This window comes from Artemia franciscana, chromosome 2 (genome assembly GCF_032884065.1).
Source record: "Artemia franciscana chromosome 2, ASM3288406v1, whole genome shotgun sequence".
In the NCBI taxonomy this organism is placed as follows: domain Eukaryota; kingdom Metazoa; phylum Arthropoda; class Branchiopoda; order Anostraca; family Artemiidae; genus Artemia; species Artemia franciscana.
Genome location: NC_088864.1, coordinates 65,647,179 through 65,665,626, shown reverse-complemented (window position 1 = coordinate 65,665,626; position 18,448 = coordinate 65,647,179). Strand labels below are relative to the sequence as shown.

The window sequence follows — 18,448 nt, the reverse complement described above, 5'->3', positions numbered from 1 at the left end:
TGGAGAGGGAGTTAAATTGTTGCATTTTTAATGTGACATTTAAATGTTTTAGATTGTGCCCACATAGATCAGAATTTAAGAAACAAGTGAATACTGATTACAGTCTAATTTGCCATGAATTGGTACAATGTGTTTGGTCAGTCATCTTTCTCTGTCCTATTCCGTGACAGAATTTTGAATGAGAGTTTCTCATGATGGCCAGTCATGTGTCAATGCTTTGGCAAAATTTAGCTATTGATTGTCCCATTTTTGGCCAAATAAATTACAAACTTCCTGCAGGCTCCGGATCTTGCCTAACAAGTGACCACCAACTTCTTAAATTGCCTTCCTTTCAACTACACCATTTTGATAAGGGTTCAACCAGAAGTATCTGTTTAAAAAGTTGTTTTTTGGGGTGTAAACTTGTCCAAGCTGACAAAGCTTGATGATGCTGTTTATAATGCCTAAAATAAGCTGATCTCTAATAATAATTAGTTTTGTCTCAGATCAGTTAGTAACTTACTAGGCTTGTGTAGCTGGGCTAAATGAATCTAAGATGGGAAAAATAGTTTTAGGCAAAATGATTTGTTTTAGTATGTGAAACACTAAAATTGCTTTGAATATTGTTTCTCCCTAATCAGCATAAAGGTTTGGGGGTAAATAGACTAGACTACTGGGACCTCAACAAGTGTCTAAAAATTCTGGAACTTAGTACAAAAAAATGAAAAATTTTTGGCGATCTGGTTTGAGTTTTTTTTTTCAAGATATGGTAACAGAATTCGTCTTTATAAATAAAATTTACATGCAGTTATTTAAACAAACAAAAAGTTGCAACAGTATACATTCATAAGACTCTTTTTTGAAAGTAGTAGATTAGAATGCATGCATATTCAATGGTTCTAAAGGATGGGGATCAAAATGGCTTCAGCTCTATAGCTAACCAGAATTTATCAGGATTCTAAATGCATTTGAATATTTAGACACTCCCTATTCATCTGATGATAAATTACTGATGGTATAAAAAGAAAGAAACTGGTTTATATTAATATGCTCCCTATTCATCTGATGATAATTACTGATGAAAAAAAAGAAACTGGCTCACTATTCAAGCACCGTCTGAAAGTGAAATGAAACTCCTCTTACAGCTTTTGATTTTGTACCGTATTGTTTGCTTCATTTCTTTGTTCATTTATCATTCATTTATACCTTTATCTTTCTAGACACTTGGAATGATAAATGGGATCATCTTGCCTTTTTCTGTTAGAATACAACTGCTGGTTAGGTTGTTTGAGAAGGGTAAATAATTACTTAAAGCTATCATGTTAATAATTACTATAATGAGTAATTAATTACAAATAATTACTATCATGATGTATTTTCTAGAAAATGTAATGTATGCTAAATACAGCACTGGTACTTAGACATTTTTTAACAATAACTATGTTGTGTTTCAGGTAACAACTGTAATGGAACTCCAATGTATAATAAAGAAACAGAATATTGCTTAAAACAATCCAAGACCATGAAGATGCAAGCAGCTGAAGAAACTGGCGAATCATTTCCAAAGGAAGTGGAAACAGAACAAACTGGCACCAGCACTAGAAAATCAATAGTTTTATTGTTTGGTATATTCTTGACATCATTGTCTATATTAGCTTTGGTTTATACAACATTCCCTGAACTTGAAGAGTAAGTAACATGCTGTATTCTTGTGTTAAAATTAATTGATCAGAGTCATCATGTTTCTTTATTACCACAGTGAAAGTTTGCTTTAATTTATTGGTTCTGTCTTCGTCATACCTGTTTCATTGGTTTTCACCTCTATTCATATGAGAAAAACGTTTGAGAAGTAATTTCTAAGATATATAAGTCTAGTCTATTTTCATTCAAATAGCCCTGCCCTCATAAACGGGACTGGATAATCTACACACAATTCTAGTGCAGTCAAAGGATTGAATAGCTTTTAAATTGTAAGATTGAGCAAAAGGAATATCTCTGGCCCTCTATGATTGAAACACTTGAAGATGGGCAGCAACAGCCAATAGTCTTCTTTTACATACGACGCTATCAGTCATATTATATAAATAGTCTTTACTATGAACTCTAACATAGTCAATACTATACTATGCTCTTTTCTTTTTCTTTCTTCACTTCTTCTTTAGAAGAAGAAATAAACCGAAAAAACTGCCTTTCAGTATAATATTTTTATAATCAATGCTGACAGTCACCTAAAGGTGTTCCCATTGTTTTGTTTATGAGGGGTTTTGACTCTTTTGGAGGGGATTCTGGCAATATGTGTAGTTTGGTGCATAAGGCACTTCACTATTTTATGATAAACTATCTTTTGTAAAGGAGTGAACTATGTTGTTTTTTGTTGTACATGGATTAAAGATTGGAATCTTATTTTGATTGATGCATGATTGATAATGCAATGTAGCTTAATAATGTTGCATTTTCTCATAATGTCTCATAATTTTGAATGTGGTTGGTTTATCATAAATGCTATGTTGAACATTTTCAATTCTTGCAGGCATATGTACAAAACAGTCTTGTCCAGTTCAAGACTTTTCACCGATAGAACGAGTTGATGATGATGATGCATATTGTTATTAATGAATAGAACTAGGTGGTGTGAAATAATAAATTCCCAAGGACTGAGTGACCAAATATACCATTCCCATACATCAAACTGAAGACAAAAAGTCGGAATTCACCGTGAAAGTACCGTTAACCAATACTGGACTCTTTTTATATAAAAGTAGTTGCTGGAAAGTTGTCAACCTTGCCTGACCTGGTTGCTCTTTTTTTATTGGGGTGCTACCCACTGATTTTGAAAATCTCTTAAATTGACCATAGAATAAGAGACAGTGAACAGAAACATGCTTTTTGTGTGAATAGAAATAGTAATGCCGCCAAAACAGGAACGTTGATAAGTATATAACCTGTAGTGAAAACTTAGGCGAGAGTTCATCAGCACTAAACTGTAATGGCTGTGAAAATTGGGTCTTTGCAGCTTGCCTAAAAGTAACTGACTCTGAATATGATCTACTGAACAGAAGAGTGGAGAAAATCTGTCTTGAGTGGGTCCAGCATGCAAAGTAAGTCCTCACAGCGCTTCACATCAACAGTGCTTCAGCTGCCGAGGTCATATCTATTGTGGGCAATGCACTAACCACGCTACAACAAAGTATAAACCAGTCCATTGTGCAGTCGGCGGAAAGTCTGAGATCCCAGCTTCAACCATCTATGGAAAAGTTAACGTGGTCGAATCATCACTCGCGAGTTAGTGTAGCGCTGACGACGCCTGATGAATTTTGCCAAGTGAAGTTTTTTCTCTGCTTCTCAACCTTAGACAATCATTAGAGTCGGATGTTCGTCATATTGTATGTGCTGAAAAAGACAGACAGAATAGAAAAAAACAATGTCATATCGCTTATGATATACAACACTTGTAGGATAACAGCAGAGCTATTTTTTCAATCCTAGAGAATGATTTCGGTATAAAATTCGACTCAGTAACCAACGTACAATGACTCCCACCCTACACCAAAGAAGGATCCACTGTGTAGCCATCGTATAGCTGCCCTTCACTGGTCATATTTATGGTTTGTTCCTTAGCACTGAAAAAGTAAATTCTGCAGAAATCGTTTGAAAAAAAGGCGAAATACAATTTAGAAGCGACATGTCAAGGGAAGACTATACCTGCCATGAAACGCTTTTAGAAGAGCTTGAAGCCAGATACGCCGCAGGGGAGATAACCCTAGCCATCCTTGACTTTCAAATTGTGATAAAAAACGGAAAAAGCCAAAGGGAAGTACCCCCATCCCAGTCGGTGCCCATGCAGCCCTAAACCTGCATAATAGGGGACTTGTATATAACGTTGTAAATAAAGTGTCTAGTTATGGTGAGCATAGTGTAGGACTAAGTGAAAGTGTCTATGGCAAAGCTCTTTTGTATTCGCGTATGATGTATTATCTTTGACTGCAACGGATACATCCTTGACATTCACATCCATCAGTTCCTGTATCAAGTCACAAGACTTTCAGTCAGATGCTGCCTCCTTTGAGCTGATTGAAGAGGATCAGTTGAGAACAGGTACAAAAAGCAGTCAAAACCTACGTCCAGACTTCTATTTTCCTATCTAACGTTAACCAGCTAACAAAAAAATTACAGGAACTTAGGAGTCTGGGATACCAAAAAGACTTTGACCTGGTTTTATTTACAGAAGTGTGTCCTAAGAATTCAAGAACAAGACTAGAAGATTCTCATATTAATATGCCTGGTTACCGAGTCGTCTCTCAACCTTTCTTGTACAGGATACAGACGCAGTGTTCTGACCCCGATCAAAAATAAATATTCAGTACATTAGCTGAGCATTGAGGCAAATTCAGCCTCCATCAAATGTGTTTGGTTTGACCTTACTGATGAAGACCATAATCAACGCTCTCTCAGAGTTTGTTATATCTATTGAAGACTGTCTTCACCCTAAGCCATTGGGACTGAGACACTCTCATAAATGTTCCGTTAAGCTATTGAAATTAAAGGCGATTTTATTATTGGAGGTAATTTCAATTTCCCAGTACTGATATGGAAGGACGGGTACCGTTACAACTCTACTTCCAATATCCCGATTAAAGCTAGATCATTCATTGAGATTGTACACTACCGTTCTGCCTACCAACTAATTGACCAAACCCACTCGGTTTTTCCCTCCCAACAACCCACGGTATTAGATCTGGTATTTGTAAACAGAATCGAGGCGATTCAGAAGGTAAACTATCTCCCACCAGTCAGGAAAAGCGACCATCTTCCCATAGAAATAATCACCTCTAGACGTCTAGTGAAAAGTAAATGCAGAAGGCAGGCTTATACAGATTACGAGGCTATTAGAAGGGAGCTAAGATTTGTCGACTGGGATGAGCTACTTCAGGGATATGTCGACGACCAGTGGGAGAAATTCCTGACAGCTTTCACCGTGACAGCAGTGTAGAAACGTGACAGAAAGGCTGGTTCTTGTACCGAAGACCGTATATGACCTGTAGCATTAAAAGACAAAGAAATTGGAAACTGTGCCATTAGACAAAAAGAGATAAGCCTGTTCACTATGAAAAGTACGTCCAAGTTCAGAACAGACTACGAAACTTAGCTAAACAACTGTACAAAATTCCGAATGCAAGAGGAACCCAAAAAAGTTTTGGAATTATGTGTCCAGTAAAGACCACCCTAGGTGCTGTGTTAAACACCTCACTACTCATGATGGAAGAGAAGTAACTGACACCCAGAAACTTACTAAAAACAAACTTACTAAACAACCAGTTCGCTTCCGTCTTTACAACAGAACCAGATAGTGAGCCTCCACCCCCTCCTAAATGCGACATACCATCTCCCGTAAGCACCCTTGTTGTAACTGCACATATGGTGAAAACGAGGCTAAAAAACCTCCATGCAAACAAATCAGCCGGTCCCGATGAAATCCACTCGAGGCTGCTCAAAGAAACAAACACCGATATTTTCCCTGCTTTTTTGCCATGTGTTTCAGTTTCCTCCCAACAGGAGAGGTGTTCTCTCACAATGCTTATATTACACTCGTATTCAAAAAGGGGGACCGGTCTACAACTGAAAACTACAGATCTATACGTATGACGCCAGCTGTCACTATGGTTTTAGAGAGAATTGTCAACAACGCAATTCTCATGCATCTCGTTTCCAACAGCATTATCTCGGACAAACTGCATGATTTTCTTCCTGGAAGTCAGTCGAAACCAACCTACTCGAAACTTACGATCTAATTACTCAGCTTCTTGACAGAGGATTTCCTGTCAACCTAATTCGACTCGACATTGCCAAAGCCTTCGACTAAGTCCCTCATAATCATTTACGCTCCAGACTACAGCCGTGGGCATTAACGAAGAGTTAGTTGACTGTCTAATGGGCTTCCTCGGTGACAGAATACAAAAGGTTCGACTCTTTATCACAAACAGAGAGAAGGTGTGTTCAACATCTCGCCAAGTTCTGAGTGGCGTCCCTCAAGGAATTCTCCTCGGACCGACCTTATTCCTTATCTACATCAAGGACCTGTTAGCTGAAAAACAACACCTAAATCTTTACACCGACGACGCCGGATTCTTCTCGTAGCGATGAAGACTCAGAGGAATTTTACAGCCAACTCGAAAGCTTCATAGACTCCATTCAAAAAAGGCATAATTCTCGTTATGGGAGACTTTACTGCAGTAGTGGGCGCGAATTCAGACGGTAATGAAGACGTCATGGGAAAATTTGGGAAAGAAGTGAGTGCCTTCTGGAATACTGCCGAGACAACGAGCTGGTAGTGGCCGACACTTTTCAAACACAATGAGCGATGAAAAGTCAAGTGGAAATCAACTGATTAAAACACCAAAAAGTCCAAAAAACGAAAACTAGCACGCTAGACACAGTCGCTCTTGAAGGAGGAGACGCTGACAGCGATCACACACTGGTAATGACATCTTTCCGTCTCCGTCTAAAGTCGGCAACAAAACTCCAGAAAAACGTCCCGAGATGCCGCACTTAGCTTCTGAAAGACATGTCATCTCGCAACCGTTACCCGATTAATCTCGATTTGGCTGTCAAAAACCTCTTAGAGAGGTGTTTGGCAGCCGAGACAGTCCTTGAAGAAATAATGGCTCCAAAAAGCCACGGATTAGAGATGATATCATTCAACTGTGTAAAATCAAGCGTGCTATCGCTAATTGGCAGAACCCAGAAAGCAGAGAAATTTATAAGCATCTTAAGTGACTAACGGAAAAGAAGATCAAACGCGCTCTAACCGCGTACACACATAATATTCCAGAAAAACGTCCGTAGATTCCGTACTTAGCTTCTGAAAGACATGTCATCTCGCAACCATTACCCGATTAATCTCGATTTGGCTGTAAAACACCTCTTAGAGAGGTGTTTGGCAGCCGAGACGTACACACATAACAAATGCGACCAATGCCAGCTGAACTTCCGAAAAGGCAATATCTGTTCCGGTAACAAAAGATACGAGAGCTATCAAGAGCGATACGAGAGTTACGGCAAAACTACACTAACGAATGTACTCCTGGATAAAGACGGGACTCTCATCAAAGATGCAACAGGAATAAGAGAGAGAGGCAGAAACAACATTTTCGTGAAAAGTTACCCCTCCCCTCCCAATCAGTTGTAACCCTGTCGTTCTTAGGAATTTAACCATTTCCCCATTGAAACCAAGCACAACACAACGTAGAAGCGAGGTTGAAGCTGTCTTGGTCACTCAAATCAAATAAATCGTCTAGAGCAGATGGATTGCAAGCAGAGCTCGTGCAAGTCGACTCAAAAGTCATAACAGATCTCTACCACAGAATTGCTACTGCTGCCTGGCACAAGGAATATTTCCCGAAAATGTGTGTTCCACTACCATAATTCCTCTGCATAAGAAAGTGTCCAAAACTGAATGTCACAATTACCGTCCAATCAGCCTGGCAAGCCGATCTGCCAAAGTGTTGTCTAAGATATTACTGGACAGAATAAAAACACTAACCAGTCACATCATCCATGAGTATCAGGCGGGTTTCCGAGCGAACCGTTCGACGATAGACCAGATTTTCGTCATCTGTCAAGTAATGGAAAAATACCTTGAATACAGTCAGGACCTCTATCAATTCTTCATTGACATCAAACAAGCTTTTGACTTAACTTGGAGAGAAGGCCTTTGGCATACATTGCTGCATTACGGTGTCTCGTTAAATCATCACTCATTCGTAACATTTATGAACAGTTCAGAAGCCGAGTACAAACAGTTGAGGGATGCGATCGAGGAATTCCAAACTTCTGTTGGTGTTTTACAAGGATGCATCCTCTCACCTCACGTGTTTAATTTCTTCCTCCATTGTGTAATGTCGCATATTGAAGCAACGGGGCAATGATAGGGAGGATTGAAATCGACAAGCTGTTATATGCAGACGACATCAACATGCTCACTGGATCCGTCGCTGAACTCCAAACCAAAGCAGATAACCTGGAAGTAGTTACAGGAACCTTCGGAATGACAATCAACAAGAATAAAACGAAAGTCATGCGCGTGTCAAGGTTCAATAACCCATCTCCACCAAAAATAAATCTTCCTGGAACGGAAATATAATTGATAGATAGCTTCGCGTATCTCGGGAGCCAGATCACGGGCGACAATAATCACTCAGTGGACATCAAAAGACGCCTTGCTCTGGATAGCGCCGGCTTCAAAGCTCTGATGCCCGATTTTTCTTCTTTTTTTATTTCAATATAAATTTTTTTGAATAATTAAAATACTACTATTCGGTCTTTGATAAATCTTGTTGTCAGTTTCAATCCTTCATATTTCATTCTAGTGACTCATACTTCATACTAACGATTCTTGTTCAAAACATTTCACCCCTGGACTACATCTGCCTTTTCTTCAAAACTACCAATTGCCTTAATATTACCTTTAAATAGTTATTTGATCGTCTTTGACTTGAACACACAAAGTTGGATACAAGCTTAGAAAAGAAGCGACCCTTAGAAGTCAATAAGAGTTTAAATAAGTTGTGCTACATTAACATGTTTATAATTGTGCCTTTTTTTCAGATCTGAACAACGATATGTGAAATTACCTCGAGACATAGATGATGCCAAAAATTTAGGGAAAGTTCTTAGTAATTACAAGGAAAAGTACAACTACCAAGTTCTTGGAGCTGTCTTTGTGACATACATATTGTATCCTTTTTTGCAAAAGCCAATGTTATGTCAAAAGAGGCAATATTAGCCACCTCTTTTAAGCCAGCCATTTCTAATGCAAAATATCCTTTTTTTTTTTTTAGTTTGAGGGCATTCTGTCTGAATGGCAAATTCCATAAAAAAATCCATAAAAAAATTCGTTTTTGCGTAAAACAATTTGCAGCACTAACAAGAAATAGGACATTCAGAAACTATCGTGCTATAGCTCAAATTACTTATATCTAGGGTTGTGCAGCCCCAGCCAGCTGAGTGAGTAAAACAGCTTAAATTTTGATTTTTGGAACTTCGGATCCACCTTTCAATTCTCTGAAAGTATGCATGCTCTTTTCTATTGACTACAATAAATACGTAGGACGAGGTTTTTATTTAGAATATAGGCTAAAAAAGAGATGATACACATGAATCGAAGCATTACGGTCTTTTGGCAAAAATGTTTTTTTAAATCTGGCCCTCAAAATGAAAAAAGTGGCATATAAAATGCAGTGAATTTATTCCAAAACAATCCAGTGTTGTTTGAAGTATTGCTGGTTGATTTTACAAAAAAAAGATTGTTTTGGAACTAACATTGGATTTTTTTCAGACGATTTCGAGTTCGCCATATTATCAATATACTAAGTGTATTTATAGGCAGGAGAAGAAAAAAGGGAGTAAAGTAAAATGCAGCACAGGGTTTTATGTTGTCCCAAATTCCCTATAGGAAACTCATATTGCAAATTAGTTCTCCAACATCTTTGTCCTGAATTATTTTTCTACCTATACAAAGATAATAACGTTTTTGCAAGTCAGTTCTCATAGGGGTTTCTAGGCGTTTACATATATGCAAATCTGTAGCCCATATTTGTTTATAAAGTAACAACGAAACTAACAAAAAAAAAAAAAAAAAAAAAAAAAAAACGGTTTGTTCTCGTTTTACACACAACATAGACTGAGTGGCACATAATACAAAAATACCAAAACTTCTTCCATCTACGGAATTAAAGAAAAGAAATTCTTAATTTGGAAAGCCATAATTTCCATGGGGGGTCTTTTACATGGGGGAGGGGGGTAAACGCCGGCCGCCCATAGGGCTTATCTAGAAAATTCTAGATTGTTAATTTACCCTCCTGATTATCCCCCCCCTCCTGCCAGATTGTAAAAATTGATATTTTTTTTTCGTGATGCATTTAATGAAGCTTTTAAATTGTCAAAGAGAATGGCCTCAGCTTTCTGATCAAAAAACATAAGATAAATCTATAACTTGTGTTCAATTATTTCCGCCAAATAATTATTAATGCGAACATTTGAACGGAACTGAAAAAGTATCGATTTGAATAGAAGCGGAGCGAACACAAAAAATCAAATCCAGAGCGACGATCTTAACTAAATAATTTCCCATATTTTTCTTTGTTTAGAAATGAAAAGAAAGAGCTTCATTATTTAAAGGCTTGCCGAAATCACTGTTAATATAGAATATTTCTAACGCTTCAGTTCCTTATTTTTCTCTTTTAACATTATTAGAATGATTTTCTGTTTGTTGTTCATTATATTTATGAGACCCTAGTTCCTCCAGTGCCTCCAGAAGTACACCAAGCTTCAATGATTATCCTCCAACCCTCCCTCAAGTGGGCCGCTGCGTAGATGTCCTCCCGTTGGGGGATGAGACTCGTTTTGAGGGCTCTTCAATCATGTTTGCATATTCTATGGAATATGTTCAAGTTGGTATATAAAATTGCAAATATGAGGAAATATTTGGGGAGTTTTAAAAATAATTTCGAAACCTTTTTTAATAAATATAAAAAAAAAATATGCTTAAAAGCGCATGTAACTTCTTCTACGAGGATTCTGACGCCAAGTAGGCTAAATCATCTTATTTGGAAAAAATTGTTGAGACTATTTTTTTTTCATTTTTTTCATATTTTTTTTCTATTCTGAAAACCTCTAAAATCTACATTTTGAAAACCTTTACAGAATATTTTGAATTTCATTCTGTATATGGTCTTCCAATATTTTTTTTTTTTTGGGGGGGGATATGTGTCAAAGCCGTTGATTTACTCTTAACTTTCTAGGTTCACTGTCCCCAGGGTTTCATAGACTATGGCTACCTACAACCTTCCGGTGGGATAACGTTATACGTCTACAGTAACTTAAGATTCTCCATCAGGTATTTTTAATTAATCAAAATTAACAAAAAGAAAAACTGGTCCATAACATTAGATTCTGACGGACGGATAGAACGCAGGATGATAAATCTTTGTTTTACCCAACTTTATCTCACCTCCCTTATGAAGAACGGCACTGGAAGCTCCAACTATCAACTTTGACTTGCTGCCTTTACCGTAGAGAAAGAATTCGAGCTTACACGATCTGCAAAGGAGCTTTCATGATGTCATTATACCCACTGACGTTCAACAGCTCACTGCATCATGTCTACGGGGCGTTCAGATGAAACTGCAAGGTGCGTGCTTCAAGGACACAAGAGGATGGACCTTCTCAAACCGAGAAACTCAGCCAGAAAATGAAACAGTCTGCCCTCAGCAATAGTAAATAGCCAAGATGTGGATTCATTAAAGAAAGAACTAAATAGTTTTCTTGTAAAAGGTAAAGAATACGGCATTAGACTTTACAATCCGTACCGGCGGTGTTGATCTCCATTTCTTGGCCCTTCAGCCAGGAAGTACAATAGGGGGTTGGGGGACAACCATCCTTTGCTTTCGCACACCCTTACTGTCTACCTTCCCCAGATAACTCCAGATACCCATTTAGAGCTGGGTCGACTCTGGCTGAGCTTACAGTCATGCCACTCACCCTTGTCCCAAACCAAATAATTGGGTACACTAGGATTCGAACACTCGCCCTCTCAGACAAAGAATCCTAAATCTCACGCACCAATCTACTCGGCTGAATGTTTTCTTGTACTTCATATGTTTTCTAGTTTGTCGTTTTGCTGACAACTATAAGATGCTTGTGCCTTTTTTTTATTAGATTATTATTTTTAACATTAGCAACATCTGATTGCCCAAGAATATTTCTCATTACTTTGACAAACTCGATTTTTTTTTGTGGGAAAATGGCATGATGGGCCCGAAGAGTAATATTGAGTTTAAATCCTATTTTAAGGCCTTATGCTAACCGCAGCAAGAGGAAACCACCTTGAATTAGGATTTTAGATACTTTTCCCAGTATCCCGAGCTTAGGATCAGTATCTTGTCAAAATTCCTATGGAGCGGCAGTCTTATCAGTAGGCCTGGATCGAATATTCCGGGGCCCTCTCCATATATTTAAATAAAATATACCTACATAGTAGTTCACGTGTGGAGTGCAAACTGCCTCTAAAATAGAACTATGGCGATTAAATCCCATAAATTTGACATGAAATTTTTACGGGTATCAGTTTTCTATATTATAAATTATATCTTTATGAATAGGTAGGTAGGTAGGTAAGTTTTATTTTATCCACAATACAAACATAAATAAAAAAATGACAACACTAATAAATTGTTGCAGCAAAAAGAAAGTCCTAAGGACTTGTGCTGCAATTTCATATTATGATTTACATCTTATAAATAAATATCTAAACATAACATCTCATGATTAACCACCTAGCCTATCTTATATATAAAAAATAACAACACATACACATGAACAAAATACAACAAAATAATCATATTAAATATCATTTACCGGTATTCAGTCCCCACCCCACATCAATAAACTGCAAAAAAAAAGACATCAAAAACCTTCTGCCCTTCAAAACCTATTACTTAAATAAAACATTTTCAATTTATTTTTAAACCCATATAAAGTGACAGACTCCCTGATGCGAGCCGGCAAACTATTCCAAACAGAAGGCCCCAGATTCCGAACCACATATGATGATCGAACTGTTTTTCTTTGTTCATGGCTTAAAAGTTGTGAATTTCTTGTATCATAATTATGGTACTCTTGATTCATGGAAAAATAATCATGAAAATACTCAGGGCATATATGTTTCATGCTCTGAACACAAAAATTGATGCCTGGTAGTCACGAATCTGACCAACATTTAAAACATTACACCGGGAAAAGCTAGCAGTAGTTTTGGATTCAACCTGCTCTTTTATGTCCGCAATCAATCGAATGCTTTTATTTTGCAAAATCTGGATCTTTTTGTAATTAGAGAAGAAATTACTAGCCCAATGAACACAACCATAATCTATATAAGGATGAACAAGGGAAAAATAAATGATTTTTAAAATCTTGAACGGAAAAGTTTTTTTTACGCGTCTCAAAATTCCTAGACCCCTAGCCATTTTAGCACCAATAACACTGCAATGCTTTTTCCAACTAATATTATTATCTAAATAAAACCCCAAATACCTAATTTCAAAAACTTGTTTAATGGGTCAATGTCCAAAAAAAATGTTATTATTATCATTAAGTAACCTACCTGTTCTACTAAATATAATGTAATTTGTTTTAGATGCATTAACTGCTAGGGAACTACCTACTGTAAAACTGCGCAAACTTTCAAGTGCCAAATTAGCCTTATGTGCAACCTGCACCAAACAACTACCGATTACTGTTATCGCAGTGTCGTCCGCGAAAGAGGTCAGCGCTTCAACTCCAACATGTGAAGCCAACGAATTAACATAAATAAGATAAAGTAGAGGTCCCAGCAGGGAACCTTGAGGCACTCCACACTTAACACCGAACTCTCTGCTTGATATATCTGATAAAGCAACTTTGATAGTCCGGCCATGCAACTACGATGAAAACCACTTTACACAAGTACTACCTAACCCAAGCCCACTTAGTCTACTAAGAAGAGTATTAAAATCAACAGTGTCAAAAGCCTTACGGAAATCTACAAAAACAGTTAAAGGAATCATATTATTTTCAAATGCATTATCAACAAAACTTAAAAGATGGTGTACTGCATGACTAGTGGAATGTTTACTTCTGAAACCAAACTGTCCATTATACAAAATTTTCTTCGAATCCAAAAAATCATACGATCGTTTATAAATAACTTTTTCATAAATTTTACTAAATAAAGGTAAAATGGAAATCGGTCGGCAATTACAGGGTTCTGAGGGGTCCCCACCTTTATGTAAAGGTATGATTTTAGATCGTTTCAGTTCCGACGGGAAATGCCCTTTAACCATTGAGAAATTAATTAAATGAACCAGTACAGGCAAAAGATACACCGACACATAATTAAAAGCCTTTAGGTTCAATCCATCTACACCAGAAGAATTTGATTTAAGGCTACAAACAATTTTTTCAACTTCTTCTACATTACATGGTACAAATTCAAACCCATTCTGCATGCTTGAAGGATTTACGTTAATGTTGACGGCACAACCACCTCTAGACACTTCATTCTGTATAACACTACCAATTTTCGAAAAATAATCACCCATGTAATTTGCTATTTCCAATTTATCATGAATAATTCTATTACTAGTTTTTAAATTGGTTATACACATATCTTTTTTTTCACATCCTATCACTTCACGGACAATTCCCCAAGTATCTTTTATATTACCTTCCTTAATCTTCAAACGGTTTAAATAATACTCATTCTTTGCATTTCTTTTTGAATTATTTACATAATTTCTCAACTCTTTAAACTCATTTAAAATCATTTCAGATGGATTATCAAGATATTGACAATACAACTTATTTCTTTGTCTTATTAAACTCAAAATTTCATCATTTATCCACGGCTTTCTCGGTTTAGCTTTCTTGCAATTAATTTTATTCAATGGGCAATTTTTCTCAAACACAGGGTAAAGAATATCTGAAAAAATGTTAAAAGCTTTTGAAGCATCATCCTTTTCATTGTAAACCACCTCCCAATCCAACGAACTAACTTCATTTTTAAATTTAGCCAGATTAACTTCTTTCATGTCACGCCGAAGAATCTTGTTTTTTCTTATAATTTTACAATGTGATAACTTGTGCAACAAACAAATGTGCAACAATGTGCAACAAACAAAGAAGCGGTAAGTGGTCCGAACCAGAATGGATTAATACATCACACATGCTATCTTCCACCATAACTTCAGTGACGAAAACATTATCAATCAAAGTTGCAGAATGGTCTGTTAATCGGGATGGGATAGAATTTAATGGGAAAAGACCAAATGAAAGCATGACATTAAGGAAATCCAAATTTTTGGCTTGAAGATCTAATAAATCAAAATTAAAATCACCTATGATTACAATTTTATCAAAATTTCGATTTATTTCAGATATTAAAATTTCAATTTCCTCTAGGAAAAAATCCGGACTAGCACCAGGGGGTCTATACACCGATGAAATAAGAAGTGGATTATTATTACTTGTCACTATTTCAATAGCAAAAGTTTCAATCTTACCTTCAATCCATAAAGATAAATCTTCCCTTACTTTAAATTTTATATCATCCTTGATTATGAATGCTAAAACTCCCCTTCCCATCAATGACCGGTTCTTGGAAATAAGTGTGTAACCTGGAAAATTAAATAACGAAGCAGGACATTGTTCACTAATAAATGATTCACAAATACCTATCACTTGCACCTCACTGTCAAGTTTATTAATTATATCAACTACATCTTCATGTGAAGTAGTTAAATGACAATTCCAGTGGAGAATCTGGAATCCGGACAGCATAACGGGTGCACTCACATCATCTACTGCAACATATTTACTAAGCCTTGCAGGCTGTTTATCCGAAAATTCCGACCGGCTACCAACATCACTCGACAAAATATTATCCAACGAAAAGCGATTTTTTTCTAACTGAAGTAATCGTGAAAACATTCATAAATAATTTATCCTACTTCCTATTAAAGAACTATTACTACGAAAGAATATAAATACTAAAGTACACATTTATAACTACTAAAACGAAAAAAAAAAAAAAAAAAAAAAAAAAAAAAAACTCAGATTATATGTCGTCACAACTCCACAGTCGGCGTGTCCGAGCTTCATTTCCAGATCGAGCGAAAATACGGCCGTGATCGGACCATACGTTGTGGTTACCTAACCTATCACGAGCCAGTTGCAGAATTTCTCGTCGCTTCTTAGTTAAACTTTCAGACACAAATATACCAGATTTGGCCAGTTTGCTCTTAGCAGCAAATACCTTTCTAGCCACATCCTTAGACGAAAACTGGGCGAGTACCGGTGCAATCATATCAGGCCGCGTAGGATTCTCTGGAAGGGTAAATCTATACACTTTAGTTAGTTCCGAAACATAAACTTGTACGCCCATCTTGTCCGAGATAATATTATTAATACACGATTTTACATCAGCACCCGGAGCTTGTTTGACACCACTGAAAATAAGTGAATCCAGCCTATTTTCCTGCTCAATATCGTCAAGTCTACTTTCGATCTTTTTCACTCTCTCTTCGAGTATCATGAAGCTGTTTTTTAGTGATTTTAGTTGCTTTTCGATAAAATCAAATTTTGGCGAGTATTCCACCATCAAAGAATCATATACGTCAGATATTATTGATTCAGCCGAGTGCGGGAGTTGATTTTTTATGCGATCGGAAACTTTACGTGAGATTTCATCCCTGAGATTCGCTTTTACAGCTTCCAATTCTTGTTGAGTCTGAGTTAGTCTCATGTTCAGGTCAGAAGATTGGTTGCCTATATCCGGGCTTGAATTTGACGGATGATTTTTCGAAAGATGTCCTGGTTGTTCAGTGCTGTTAAAAACAGTGCCCTTGCGCTTAGGACGGGACGACATCGTAAACTACTAATTAGTAACTCTAATTAACATGAGACAAAGACTTACACGCAAGGGGGGCTTTTTTACGACCCCCCAGCTTCAAATAGTGCCAGATATTATCCAATTAGGTTTGCAGCAGGCTAATCCAAATCAATTTCCTGCATCCGATATGACACGAACAAATTATAACACTGGTTAAACGAGTTTAGGTGTTTTCACTATGAATGGCGGATAGCAACTGAATACATTTATAAATCTCATACAGCAGTTCAAACTTAAAATAAATATATTTTAACTGATTGAATAATTCATAATTAATTTCTTATCATCAAAGACAATTTGCTTTAAATATCAAATTTTCTTGCTCATTTTGATGGTAACAAGGAGCCTAGTCGTTCCAATTGCCCTTTATCTGGCCCTGCCTATAAGTATGTACTAAATTGGGCGTAACCATATTGGCAAGGAGGAAAGATGGCTGATATCCCCCCCTCTCAGAAATTGTATTCACTATTACCATAGCTAGAAAAGCACCCTCTTTGTCACTTTAATTTTTTTTTGTGTGCGGTTGAAGTATTATGTCTTCTATAGATCCTTTTTTAGCGTGTTTTGTTTAGCTTTTTGATGATTTTCAGTGTTAATATACTTGTTTTTTATTTTCCTTAACAACATGTGATAGCTTGCAGTCATTCGCTATACCTGGATCAATATTTCTATCCATTTTGTCTGGATTTCTGTTTCCCTTCCCGTTGGCTCTTTTCATGGTTTGCACCTGTTCAGCCATCGGTGCCTCTCTGTGCTTCTTCCTGTCTGCTTTAATTGGACGCCGAGTGTTATTCAAATACGCTGGAGAAAGAGTTAAGAGCTGGGCTGCAACCGTATGTATTTTAATTCGTTTGTATCTATTTTTGTATCTTCGTGTAGCCAGAACGGGCCCGAAAATCCAGGTTCAGAAGGCTTAAACCCTGAAATTGTGCTTGATAAAACTCAGGAATTATGAATGATGATCTTCATTGACTAACGTTATACGTGTATTGGATAAGTAGAAAATGGAGATGGTGAGAATTATGGTTGGAAAACCTGTACTTTCTAAATTAAATAAGAGCTCATATGGCACTTGTGACGAGGCCGGAAGAGCCGAGAGCTCACATGGCATCATGTCTAGCAAAATTCTAAGAATCAATAGATTGATTCAAAAGGGAAATCAGAGGCTTATGCCGGTCGGGATTTAAAATAAGAGATCTGAGTTACGAGTTCATTGTAAATATGAAATTTCGTTAAGATCTGATCACTCCTTCGTAAGTTAAAATACCAAATTGTTTCTAATTTTTCAGAATTAACCCTCCCCCCAACTCCCCCAAAGAGAGCGGATCCGTTCCGGTTATGTCACTCACGTATCTATGACATTTGCTTATTCTACCCACCAAGTTTTATCCCGATCTCTCCACTCTAAGCGTTTTCCAAAATTTCCGGTTTCCCCCGCCAACTCCCCCCAATGGGGAGAGTTTTTCCGAATTAACCCCCCCCCCCCGAACTCCCCCAAAGAGAGCGGAACCGTTCCAATATAACTAGAACTTGTGCTTATTCTTCCCACCAAGTTTCATCCCGATCTCTCCTCTCTAAGCGTTTTCCAAGATTTCCAGTTTCCAAGATAACTGTTTCCCCCCTCCAACCCTCTGTGTCCCCGGATCACATCCCAATTGAAAATGGAGCATCTGAGACATAAAAATCTTTCTACATATCAATTTTCATTAGGATCCCATTTCCCATTCGTAAGTTAAAAATACCTAATTTTCTCTAATTTTTCTGAATTAACCGTCTCCCCACTCCCACCCCCCACCCAGATGGTCGAATCGAGGAAACGACTATTTCTAATTTAATCTGGTCTGGTCCTGATACGCCTGCCAAATTTCATCGTCCTAGCCTATCTGGAAGTGCCTAAACTAGCAAAACCAGGACCACCAACATTAAAAAGGAAAGTTCATGTAATTTTGCATGGCCTTGACTGTTAGATGACTGACATTGACTTGA

General features: G+C 37.2%; 1 protein-coding gene across 2 annotated transcripts in view; it reads left to right on the top strand.

The window, feature by feature from the left end:
- The window catches only part of LOC136043964 (transmembrane protein 41B-like), a 49,664-nt gene that overhangs the window by 17,328 nt on the left and 13,888 nt on the right, over nt 1-18,448 (top strand). For both annotated transcript variants that reach the window (XM_065729044.1, XM_065729045.1), the window contains exons 2-4: nt 1,434-1,668; nt 8,584-8,712; nt 17,097-17,295. In XM_065729044.1, coding sequence (XP_065585116.1) covers nt 1,434-1,668; nt 8,584-8,712; nt 17,097-17,295 — 563 coding nt within the window. The remainder of the gene's footprint in view (nt 1-1,433; nt 1,669-8,583; nt 8,713-17,096; nt 17,296-18,448) is intronic.